Here is a 12,720-nt window from a genome sequence, read left to right as displayed (position 1 = left end):
ACCAATAAATTTATTGCAGATTTATACAAGGTGAATACCGTTTTTTAAGCATTTGCTATTAATTTTTTAGTCAGATTTATCACGGTATTATAAGATTACTATAATTTCACTATTATCAAAATTCTGTACTTATTGAGTTTATCTCATATTGTGGAGGCCCTTCGCCTTGATATTGCTCTATTCTAAATAAAGATAATTGCCTTCGATGGAGAAGAAACCAAGGCATGGGTGACCTGTAGCAAAATGCCTCCAAAATGAAATCTATGTATTAAGTATAAAACCTAGTTTGCTAACTGTTACATGCAGATTAAAGCTATGCCCTACTTGTGCAATGTTTTTAATAATCACACTGTGTTTTTGCTTTATACAAAAATTTCCAGGGAATACATTAATCATGTAATTCGACGAATACCTGTGTGCATGCACATGTGTACACATGCACTTTGGAATTACTCAATAAGTGGGTAGACATTAAATCCAATGCATTTAATCCTATGTTACAGGTGCATTTTGGCACCCAGTGAGATATAAAAGTCAGTGAACATTAATTCACATTATACTGTGGTCACTTCACCATAACTGCAGTTTGCTATTCATGATATTAGTCTATTGAATAATGTACTCAAAACACCAAGTGTTAACTATCTGTTCCAAATCTGCATTCTTATATTGTTACTAAGGAGAAATTCATCATTACACATCTCATCAATGGATTAAGAGGTCAGTTGTCTGATACATTTCTGAATAAGCAATTGTGAAGAATGTTAAAGAGCATGGAATGAACATTTTATTCAAATCTTAACTTTCAGCTCAAAGCTAGTATATTTTAGGACAGTGAGACCAAATTTTTTAACATCTGAGTGATTTTCTGAGACCATAAGGACTGCATAAGGAAAGATTTGGTTTAAACATTTACTCAGTTAAGAGCTAATCAAGATGCATAATGTCTTCCTTGAAAAAGAACTCAACATTTAAGATTAACAGAAATTTTGTTTTTAATTTATATTTAATAATGAATATCATTAAAATAAAAAAAAAAAGAAAAAAAAAAAAGAAAGGATTTCAAAGCACTTGCAGCTATGTCACATATAAACATCAAAACAATAAAACACTGGGTGCATGCCTATATATGAACAGTTTTGAAGCTAACTAATGTTTAAGAAGCTATAGTTTGATATTCTGTAACTAAGATGTCTAATTTGACTAGCCTTTGGTTCATCAGTGACGATGGTTCAACTATAACTAAACTCTTGGCACCGAAACAACTACTGAACAAAAAATTCTCTCCTTATATGGAAAAGTTTAAAAATTCAAAATTTTTCTTCGCAGGCCAGGTCTTTACACATATTTTGAGCACCTCTGCACTGGATGAAAGAAAATATAGACAACTGAAGCAAAAAAAAAAAAAAAAAGTCTATTGAATAGTGTTTCATTACATTAATTATCTACAGTCTCAAATTTTTTCCTTAACAGCTTATGATTAGCACCACGCACGCACGCACGCACGCACACACACACACACACACACACACACACACACACACACACACACACACACACACACACACACACACACACACACACACACACACACACACACACACACACACACACACACAGAGAGAGAGAGAGAGAGAGAGAGAGAGAGAGAGATATTTACAGGAATTTATAAAATATGGAAAAGAATAATATTTTTTAAAGTTACATTTACCAGTTGTAGATTATCACTGTGAAATTTAGTTTTATCCAGTTCATCTCTTAATTTTTTTTGTTTTCCCACAATTTCAAACTTTTCAGATTCTCTTGCTTTTAAGTCTTCCTTCAGAGTCTAAAAAGAATGAATTAAAATTAACACATTAATATAATAAATTTATATTAATATAAATAAATATTAAAGTTTCATAAACAGTATAAGTATAGTTAAATATACTGTAGGAGGTTCATCTGATTACTAAATCAGTTCTTTACCATTGGGCAAGGAATGACAGAAACACTAGGTTCAAATTAAAGATTACTTGGTAGCAGTAATCATATGAACAAGTGACATATAGCTTGAAAATGAATAGCAAAACAGCATTAAAATGTTTCCCACACTCAGTGAAATTTTCTCGCAAGCTAATTTAATTGCAGTACAGTGAATTGTTATGTAGTTCCAAGATCAACATTTTAAAAAATTATCAAGTATATTGCTTGTAATATTTGTGTTATATGCATTTATCCGAAGTCTAGTCATCACTCAGTACAGTATTAGACATCATGCGTAATGGACAGTTTACTCGAACATTGTATCATAATTAATGCAACCAACGCAGTTACATTTTCGAAGAGCTAATAATGAAAAGGCAACAACGTCTGGACGCAGTATGAAGACTATAAATGTAAGGAAAAAGACTGAATTTAAAAATTAAATTAGACGTTTTGAAGCGAATTGATTCTGGTCAACGACAAGTGGATGTATGCCATAATTTAGGACTGGCAAGTTTAACTGTAAGAACAATTATAAAAAATAAAGAATTAATTTTAGCAGTGGGAAAGACAGCTGTTCCACTGCAAGAAACTAGGCTAGGCCGGCTATTAGGATTGAAATGGAGAGACTTTAACTAATTTTATTGAAGATAATATCCAATGCAGAATTCACTTAAGTTAAATATTATAAAAAAAAAAAAAAAAAGAGAGAGAGAGAGAGAGATTAGCCTATATGATGATCTGAAGAAAACTGACCTAAAAAAAAATAAAAAATGTGGAACCATTTAAAACTAGTAAGGGCTGGTTGAATAGATTTAAAATCCAGGGAGAAGCTGCAAATGCAAATCAAGGAGCCGAAACTTTCAAAAAAGAACTTGCTAAAATTATTGAAGAGGGATATTATGTGTTATACTTCTCAACAAGTTTTTAACATAAATGAAGCAGGACTTTTTTGGAAACAAATGCCTAAAAGAAGTTTCATATTGAAAGAATAAAAAAACATGCCAGGTTTCAAAGCGGTGAAGGATCGGTTGACTTTACTGTTGGGTGGTAACGCTGTGGCGGATTTAAAATTAAAACCCCTTTTAGTTTACCAGGAAGGCCAAAGTACAACCCAAAATCGACACATTTTTCATGATTAAATTCATCGATTAAAATCAATTTAGATCAATTAAATTCATAATTTTAATTGGAATTTTAACTTTAATTTTGATACGTAAGTAGTTATCACATAATTATATACATATATAATTCAGAATATTTTATATGTACAAATTATACACATATTTGAATATTAAATATTTTGACTGACATTTGTGCATCTTTTCACTACCGTTTATTATTGATTAGGAAATATCCTAAGGCACCATCCGCAACTCATAAATACATATGTTACCTTATGGGAATATGGTGCTCGCTTAGCGCAGATCCACTTAGCACTCTGTTTTTCCGGAACGAATTATCAGCGTTAAGCGGGAGTCACCTGTAGTATGTTGGCCTGAAAAAAATAGCAATTGAGAATGAAAAAATGACCTAGGAGTACTAACTGTACACGAAGTCCTCTGAATAGTGTGGACACATTACCTGGACAGCTCAAGGATTGATGTATATTTTTTTCTTTTATAAAGCTCCAATTGAAAAAAACTTATCCTATCTGTGTTGTCAGCCCTTTGGCTGAAAACCTCCTGGAGAGGCATACTGACTTGATAACCACATCATATATATGCATATATAAATCAAAAAAAAAATTGTAGCAGTAACACACTAGGAAACTGTATGCATGGAAATTTTCCAACTTAAGTTACATTGGCTAAATGATTATCCGAGATTATAAAACAAAATAAAAGATCAACATATGCTGAAAATTATATTACCTGATTGGCTTTCTTGAGTTCTTCATATTGTTTCTGAACTTCAGAAAGTTTATCTTCTAGCTCTTTAACATTCTGTTGTCAAATTAATACAAATTTTACACATTTAAAAAAGGATTAGGCATGAAAAATAATATAATTTTTGATAAATGGTTTATCAGTAACTGCAGCCAATTAAATAATACTCATGTGCAAAAACTATATTATATTGTTTTAAAAATTATTCTGAAACATCTAATATAAGGGCTGACAAAACACCGCTGAAATATTTAATTTACCAAAGTTTTTATAATTTTAAACTAAGCCTAATCTTTTAAACACTATTTTATACCATATTTATAGAACTATAGATTGTAGATTAGTGTCTTTACATAAGATGTATGTATATATGAAATCTCTTATTCTGTCATCTCATTAAACATTTTGTGCAACCCAGGAAATATCTGATAAACTTCCATATGTGTTGCTGATAACTTGAAAGTGGTGTCTTTGGTCATATGCAGTTATGAAACAATTTTCTTCTGAAATTTAAAATTTAACAAATTTGTCTTGTGTCTTTATATCATTCATAATAACATAATGAAGGATTTTTCTCTCTGTGCATGCACTTGCAAGCACGCACACACACACGGTAATGCTGCTATCCTCAATATATATGATTATTTATTATAAAAATATTTGAAATTCTTAAAGTTTTTAATGACTAATGAAATGCAAGTTTCATTAGTCTTAAATTTAAATTTCTTAAATTTCTTTACATATTAAAATACATATTTCTTTACATATTAGTCTTAAATTTCTTTACATATTAAATTATATACTCAGAAGGAAAGAGATTAAGAAACTGCATAAATATGCAGTTTCTAAACTGCATACATTTCAACAATGTATGCAAAAAAGTTATGGTTATTGTGCTTTTTAAAAGCATAGTAAAGGCTTGCATACCAATCAGTTAACAAACATATCTACTACCATATTTGATTATGTAAGTGCCTCTCCAATTCATCCCAGAGATGCTTAATGGAGTCAAAGACTGGTTCTGAACCAAACCAGTTTAGTGGAAGCACACTATACTTTTTCAAACCAAGCTATCAATTATGCATTGCACTTCATAACAGGGAGTATTATCCTGCTGAAAAGTAAGGTTCTTCACTATAAAATACCATCAGCACAGAAAGTGTAAAATTGTTTATCATATGGCAGAAAAATTCAAATCATTTTACAGTGCACAAAAATCAATGTCCAATGGCAAACTACAAAAAGCATCCCTACTTTTGCTACCACCCATCAGTTGAAACAATGCAATACAGGAAAACACTTCCATATGGAAGTCCTGCTGATTTTTACCAGATCCAAATTCCTCCATGAAAGTGAAACAGCATATACCATGATTTATTACTCCAGAGAAGATATCCCCCACTCCACTAATGTCCAGTTTCTACAAGCATGCTGCCATTGTAACTGCCTTCAAGCACTGACTGTGTGATTACAGCTGGTCACTATAGCTTGTGCATGAAAACAAACTTGAAGTGCCCTGTACATGGCAATCATCTGACCATTCTGAGGCCTCTCTCTGTTAAAACATGAGGTTGGCTACTTTATGATTAACTTTTGCATCTTTTATCTTTCACTTTGCATGACATTCCACAAAGCAGTCTATGGGAATTTCGAGACTGAAATCCACCTAACACTTAGTTCTATACTATGGGGCCCAACTCAACCATTTATCTGCATGTGAACTCTGCTCCACATAGCAGTTCACTTGTAACTGAAAAAAAATGCATTCTGTAGTTCAATTATGCTGATATGCTACTATAATATCTTATATGTTATTCCATGGGGTCCTAATACTTTAACCTTATTACACACATCTATTACTACTAAAATTTAAAATATATATATAAGTATGCCAAACTAAGTTTTCTTATTATAGAAATAATTTCAGATAACTGCTTTCAAATAGTTTTCACTTCACTATGGCAGTGTTTAGTCTACTTTCAACTTTTTCCAATTTAATATCAATTTATTGGTTAACACTTTAAATTTCCTTTATTTCAGCATCATTTCAGCTACTGACTCTTAGGCTATCTAAACACAAAATACAACAATCAAAAAATATTCCTGCTAGCATTTTCAGTGGGAGAAACGTATGCAGTTAGTACAAAAACTCTTTAACCTGGCAGTGGTGGTGGTGATATCCACAGCTGTAGCAAAGAAGGTGATGGGCAACTGACAGGTATCAATTTTCTTTCTAATTTTTTAAAAACATGTTCTCGTTTTATTTTTTTAAATTCTGCTTTAACAGTTCCATTATTTCATCTTGTCTTAATAGACTACAATACTTATTATATGTAACTTTTTTTATTTAAAAAAATTCTGCAAGAAGATTACAAAAAATGCTTTAGTCATAAAATAGAAACACGAATCTCTGTCTCTTCCACTTTCCAAATTAAAAGACAGTTCAGTATGAGAAGCTTCAAACATGCACATATATTTCTGCTTGTTATGTATATAAATATTATTGAAAAACATATATATATATATATTTGATACTATTAGTTACTTTTGTTTTCAGGTTTATTTCAAAATTTATTTAAAATTTCGGCACTTCAGTGTGCAAAACCTGAAACTACATATGTTGCTTCCCACAAAATAACAACCATTTTGAGAGAATATTGGGTTTTGTCATTTTTATTTTAATTAAATTTTTTGAAAACCCCCAAAAACGAAAGGTATTAGAACCTATAGTACTTAATACCACATGTGAGCTGAGGGTTGAGAAAATTAAAGATACTAGTCATTAGACTAATTTCTGTAGATTATAATTTTCAGGAAATACATGCGAAGGGAGATTGTTCCAGAAAAGAGAATTTGAATGGATAAATGAGGAAAAGGAAAAGTTGGTTCTGTGAGCTGATGTTGACTGGCTTGAGAGAGAGAGAGAGAGAGAGAGAGAGAGAGAGAGAGAGAGAGAGAGAGAGAGAGAGAGAGAGAGAGAGAGAGAGAGAGAATTAAAGAAGCCAATTCAAAAGAACAGCACCCATGGAAGTATCTACAGAAGAGGCATCTAGCACAAACAGAACTATGAGACAAGGAGCGAAGAGACTTTCTAAGAGATAGGTCATTAATTAACCTAACTACCCTCTTTTGAATAGAGTGTAAAAGCCCGAGAGAGGTTATGTAGGCAATGTCCCAGATGTGGGAACAATATTCCACGGTAGAGTGGATTTCAGATTTGCAGAGTGAGTAATTGTATAGAAGAAAAGTAATGCTGACATCAAAAGAGAAAATCCAGTTTTTTTAGATGCTGAGGAAATATCTAAATCTTGTCTGGAAATCCAAGAGTCATCATATAAAACAGGACTGAGTTTAAGACTGATTGAAGTTAATTAAATTATCTTTGCCCCACTGGCAAACAGCATTTAAGATATTGGTAGTGGATATTCAAGTTCAAACTGTTTGTGCAGGGCAAGTTTCTAAAACTGGAAGGTGGAATGCAATGTGCTATCAGCAAAACCATGGATAGAATTTCCAGTCAATGGAAGGTCATTAATATACAAGAGTAAAAGAGTGAGAAATAACCGAACCTTGGGAAAGATTGGCATTAGTGGAGAAGTTAGAAGACACAGAGCCACCTACCATCAATCACCCACAGTGAGCGGTATGACAGAAAACTGGGAACAATATTCCCAGTTTTCTGTCATACACTTGAATACATTTCAGAAAACACTTGGCAATCCTTTATTTCAAACACGATCAAAAGCCTCTAAAACATCAAAAAGCAACTGCTTGAGTTTCAAACTTTTCCATTGAATTTGTCCATAGAGGGGCAACAATAAGTCAATATATCACCATAGTCGACATTGATGGAATCCATATTGGCAATCATTGATCAGATGGAAAGATTTCCAGATAGTTTAGGAGTTGACAGTTAATGGATTTCACCATTATTTTAGAAAGAGTAGAGGTAAGTGCAATGGGACAATAACTGGATGGGAGGAATTTGTCACATTGTTAGAAGGAAAAATACCTGGTGACAAAGTGACACAGAACAGGAGTAGGCTCAGCAGCACACGTTTTGAGAACAAATAAAGAAATACCATCAGGACTTGCAGCTTTCTTGGTATCAAGATTGGCTAAAATTATTTTCATGGAGGAACAAAAGCACTCAGTAAAGTGTACTGGGAATGGAAGGAATTGGTTTACCAAGATCAGCAATACCAGTCTCAAAAAAGTAGGATGCTAGTAAGTTAGCTTTATCTTTAGCTGAGGTGGCAATAGAACCATTAGATTTTAACTGAGGTGGGAGAAGAGATGGGCAAAAGTTGCAGCCAATAGCTTTGGCAAGCATATTTATTGGAAAACCAAGGTTTAGATAAAAGATGAGGTTTTAAGGTGGTGAGTGGAATAAAGAATTTCACTGACATGATCTGAGCAAACATTGACATCAGAAGATTTAAAACAGTAATCCAATCCAGGAAATGAAGAAGAGAAATCTCTCAGCTTATTTCATTTTACATTCTTGTAATGCCAAACAACACAAGGCTGAGAATGGCCACAAGAGAAAGGCTCCATTGGAGAAAAGATCATGAAATTGTGATCTGAGGTGCCTCAAGGAACACTCACCTTGACTGTGTACTTTGTGCTGGCTGTGTGACTGGGATTATCTGGTATTCTAGTAGGTAAATGAACAATCTAGCAAAGCCATTAGTAACTGCAAAAGTCTAACCATCTCGACTAGCTGGGTCTGTGTGAGCAGTAAACTAAAGCCAGCTGGAGTTGTGAACATTAAAATCATCAAGAAAAATTACCTCATTGTTAGGAAAGTTGGACTGGAGAAAGTAAAATTTTAAAGACAGGAAGTCAAAGAGTTGGAATTGGGAGTTTGACACACATCCATTTGCTCTAAAAGTTTGCCCAGTTCTTCCTTGAATTTAATTAAGTTATCAACTACCACAACGACAGATGGAAATTTGTCCCAGCAATCAACTACACACTGGCTAAAGGCAAATTTCCACACATCTATTCTACAACTGTCCCTCAATTTGAATTTATGCCCTGTCAGGTGCATAATCTGAGTAAGAAGAACAATCCCATCAGCACTGAGATTGCTCAAACCATTCAATATACACCCCAATCAGATCACCTCGCAGCCTGGTCTCCAGACACTGCAATTTGCAGAACTTAAGCCTTTCTTGGTAAGAGAAATCCTTTGTTCCACTCACCAATCTCGTTGCCCTCCTCTGTACTCATTCCAGCAGCTCTACATCCTTCCTAAATGAAGCCTCCAGACTTGTATACAGTACTCAAAGTGTGGCCTGACCATTGCCTTATACAAGATGATAGTCATCTCCTTATACCTGCTAACAAAATTCTTGTATATTATTGACAAAACCCACGAGGTACTCTTGCAGCCTGTCTGCACTGCTCAAAAAACTTCATATCTGAAAATATATGCACGTTTTATTAAATTTTGCATATTTATTTATTTTTTAAACTGGAAGAGACAAGCTTAATCGTTATATTTTATGTCTATATGTTTTTTTTTATTATTATTTTAAATTTTATTCAAACTACCCACCTTCCATCTATTGTGAACAACAAATGGAAGTTTATTCCAATAACCAACTGCTGGCTGAAGGTAAACTTGAAAAGCCACAGATTACAGATATATTCTGAAATCTGAGGCTTTTCAACCAAACCTAAATATTACTTTAAAGATCATGGCAAAAACATAAACACCAAATAATTCAGAAATGAACTCATAAGGGGGGTAAAAAAAAAGAAAAGAAAAAAAAAAAAAAAAGGCTGCAAATTTAAAAATGGGTTTTGATACCTATCGACTGTTTTCCCCTAATGGATACTATAATTAATTAACCAAAAATGTGTAATTTTTAAATTAAATATTTAAAATATCTATATAAAAAAGTATACATGGCAATGAAATTGAAATATACTTCTTCTAATACCAATATACAGATTCTAAAATTTCTAATAAGTGATGAGGAGAAGAGATGTGTCAGTTTCAAGCTGATAATCTATGAGGAAATCTGGGGTAATGTCCATATCTCCTCATGAAAATAAGGATGTTTCTCAAACAAATTTAGTTTAATGCCCTGAATGGAAATTTAAAGTAATCTGTATTTTTGTTTCAGAAAGATGTTTAATGATTAACAAAATTAAATTATTATTCTCATACCATATGGATAAATTGCTACTAACTGCAATAATTTGTTGCTTGTGAAGCATTACTGCTACCCTACAACCAAGCCATAATTAAATAAATAAAAAAAAAAAACTAATAAAGACAAAAAAGATAAAATTTAATTAATTTTTTTTTTTGTATTATTTGGTGTTTTATGTTTGTTTAATCGTGGCTTGTTTGTAGAGAGCAGTAATGCAGGAAGTACAACTTGTTGGAACTAGCAGAAATTTACCCACTTAGTATAGAGGGTCAATTTGATTTGGTTAATCATTAGCTTATCAGATCACACAAGTTTCACATTTCAAGACATCTTTATATCCTTCTGAAAAACAATCAGCAAAAAAGATATTTTTGTTTGAATTAATGTGGAAAATCTGTGGACAGCAATTAATGATACATTTCTAAATTCAAATTAAAATACAAGTTTGAATATGCATTTTGGATATATTAGGGACATAGTTATAAAAAAAAAAAAAAAAAGTCACCTGATACATGGAAACTAAATTCTCTGAAGTTACTGTAAAGTTTCTTTTTAATATTGGATGTTTAATTTCACTAGCATCAGGATATATTTAATTTTATTGAATCAAATGATTAAACATTGGCTGTTCAATGAAAGAAACATTCAATGATCATTGGATTTAATTAGCATTGGATATTTAATTTTACTAGTATCAAGCATGCATATAGATTGCTCCAGTTAACTGACTACCATTATAAAAATATGTTCAATCTTAATAATGCACAGCATATTGGTAATTAGCGCTAATGCAGGTTTTAATTTGACAGAGCTGTTGCCATTCATCTATTCACAAATATATTTTACTTATGTTATGTCCTTTATGCAGCATACAAGATTTTAAAAATTTTGATTAGCTATTTGCTTAGAATTTTTAAAAATTTTGTGAGGCATTTGTCCTATTTCAACAGTAGCTTCATGCTTAAAGCTAATAAATGAAAACGATATACAGACTTACCTTATTATTATTGGTTTCCTTCTCCAATTCCTGCCGCTTGTTTTTTAATTCTTTTTCTAATTCATCATTTTTATCTTTCAGACACTTTTCTGTACAATGACTTTTTATTTGCATGTCTTCTACTTCTTTCAGTTTTGCTTTAAGTTTACTATTACTTTCCTTCAAAGATGACAAATTTTCTTCTGTACGCTTTAAGTCTCTCCGAGCAATTCTCAAGTCCAGCTTTACTTCAGATAATTCACTATTTTTCTGAAAGGGGGAAAAAAAAAAAAAAACAGGATTGGGACACAAGCTTCACTCAAAGAATGCTACATTATTAAAAAACATTGCAATTTTTTTTTAAAGTTAATATAAATAATCCTCCTAATGATTTTTTTTTATAAAAGAGATGGCAAAATCGTGTTAAAGAAATCCTAATATGACAATATAGTCATTCCTCAATCCGCACTAAATAAATTAACTGTTGAATGGAATAAGTCATTTTCATCCTATATCACCTGAATTATTATTGAACTAGGCCAACCAATCTAGCTCTGTTACTGAAATATGCTCATAGTGTCTGTTATTCTGCATGCACTGGGATTTACCTTAGATGTATAGTAAAATCGTCTGACAAACTAAAGTTACGAGGAAACAGCTAATGAAAATTATAAAGTCCACTTTTTTTTTACTGAATAGAACTTATTCAGTCAAAAAGGAGGGATGACTAACTGCCTTAAATAAATTTTTTTCTGAAACAGGAGCTGAACTGAATAAAATTATTTGTCAAAGAATGACAGATCCACACAGATAAATTATCCTTGACTTTAAATAAAATGAATTATAAAACTAACAAATAAATTTTATACAGAAATAACAAAATACTAACCTTTTTCATTTCCTCTTTCAAATTCAGACACTGTGCCTGATTTTCAGATATAATTTGCTTCTGTTCAGTTAACTTGAGTTCAATTTTCTCTACTTGAGTTTTCAAATAGAAATTTTTTTGAATAAGGTCAGAGGAAGCTTCTTTCACTGCTCTTCTATAATGAAGAGAAGAAACAAAAGAAAATATAAAATAAACATATATCTATCAAAATCCACTATACAAAAATATTTTTATAACAATTTAAAATATTTGCTTACTATGAGGAGCATTTGGAAAGTAACAAAACTACCCCTTCCCCCACTAAAGAACTGTATGCAGAAGCTTACCTTTGTCATATTTAAGTGGTGCAAGTATGACCATGTTTTTTTTTTGTTGTTGCTCAGATCAGTTCTCAGAGAGAGAGAGAGAGAGAGAGAGAGAGAGAGAGAGAGAGAGAGAGAGAAAGAGAAAGAGAGAGAGAGAAAGAGAGAGAGAGAGAGAGAGAAAGAGAGAGAGAGAGAGAGTTGATTTGGTAGTTGTTGGCGCATCGGCTTCTGTAGCCATATTGCACCTCCCAAGGTTTTTGCAGTACTTTGATCCAAGCCCGAGGCGGGAATCGAACCCGCGACCTTTGGGTTGCCGGGCAGGTACTTTACCCACTCGGCTAGCCCGGTCGGCGAGAGAGAGAGAGAGAGAGAGAGAGATGCCATTGATTACACATATTTGTGATTATAGTACCTTGACATAGGATTCAAATTTTAAAAATGAGTGGCCACTGAATTTATAATTAAAAAAAAAAAAAAAAAAGTTCAATCAAATACTAACTTTTTCTTTTTCCTCAATAAAAGCAGCTCT

The 12,720-nt window shown here is 32.4% G+C and overlaps 1 protein-coding gene across 1 annotated transcript in view; it reads right to left on the bottom strand.

Annotated features, from left to right (window-relative positions):
* LOC150088894 (citron Rho-interacting kinase-like) overlaps positions 1 to 12,720 on the bottom strand; it is a 178,665-nt gene that overhangs the window by 94,562 nt on the left and 71,383 nt on the right. Inside the window, exons 16-19 of the mRNA XM_090370347.1 lie at positions 11,887 to 12,040; positions 11,019 to 11,267; positions 3,840 to 3,911; positions 1,712 to 1,828 (exon numbers count right to left, since the gene is read on the bottom strand). Of these exons, the coding sequence (XP_090226473.1) occupies positions 1,712 to 1,828; positions 3,840 to 3,911; positions 11,019 to 11,267; positions 11,887 to 12,040 (592 nt within the window). The remainder of the gene's footprint in view (positions 1 to 1,711; positions 1,829 to 3,839; positions 3,912 to 11,018; positions 11,268 to 11,886; positions 12,041 to 12,720) is intronic.

The sequence above is a fragment of the Mastigoproctus giganteus genome, chromosome 3 (assembly GCF_048544385.1).
Source record: "Mastigoproctus giganteus isolate SK-2022 chromosome 3, ASM4854438v1, whole genome shotgun sequence".
NCBI classification, from domain to species: Eukaryota; Metazoa; Arthropoda; class Arachnida; order Uropygi; family Thelyphonidae; genus Mastigoproctus; species Mastigoproctus giganteus.
The sequence above is the reverse complement of the archived record's forward strand: the minus strand, read 5'-3'. Positions and strand labels throughout refer to the sequence as shown.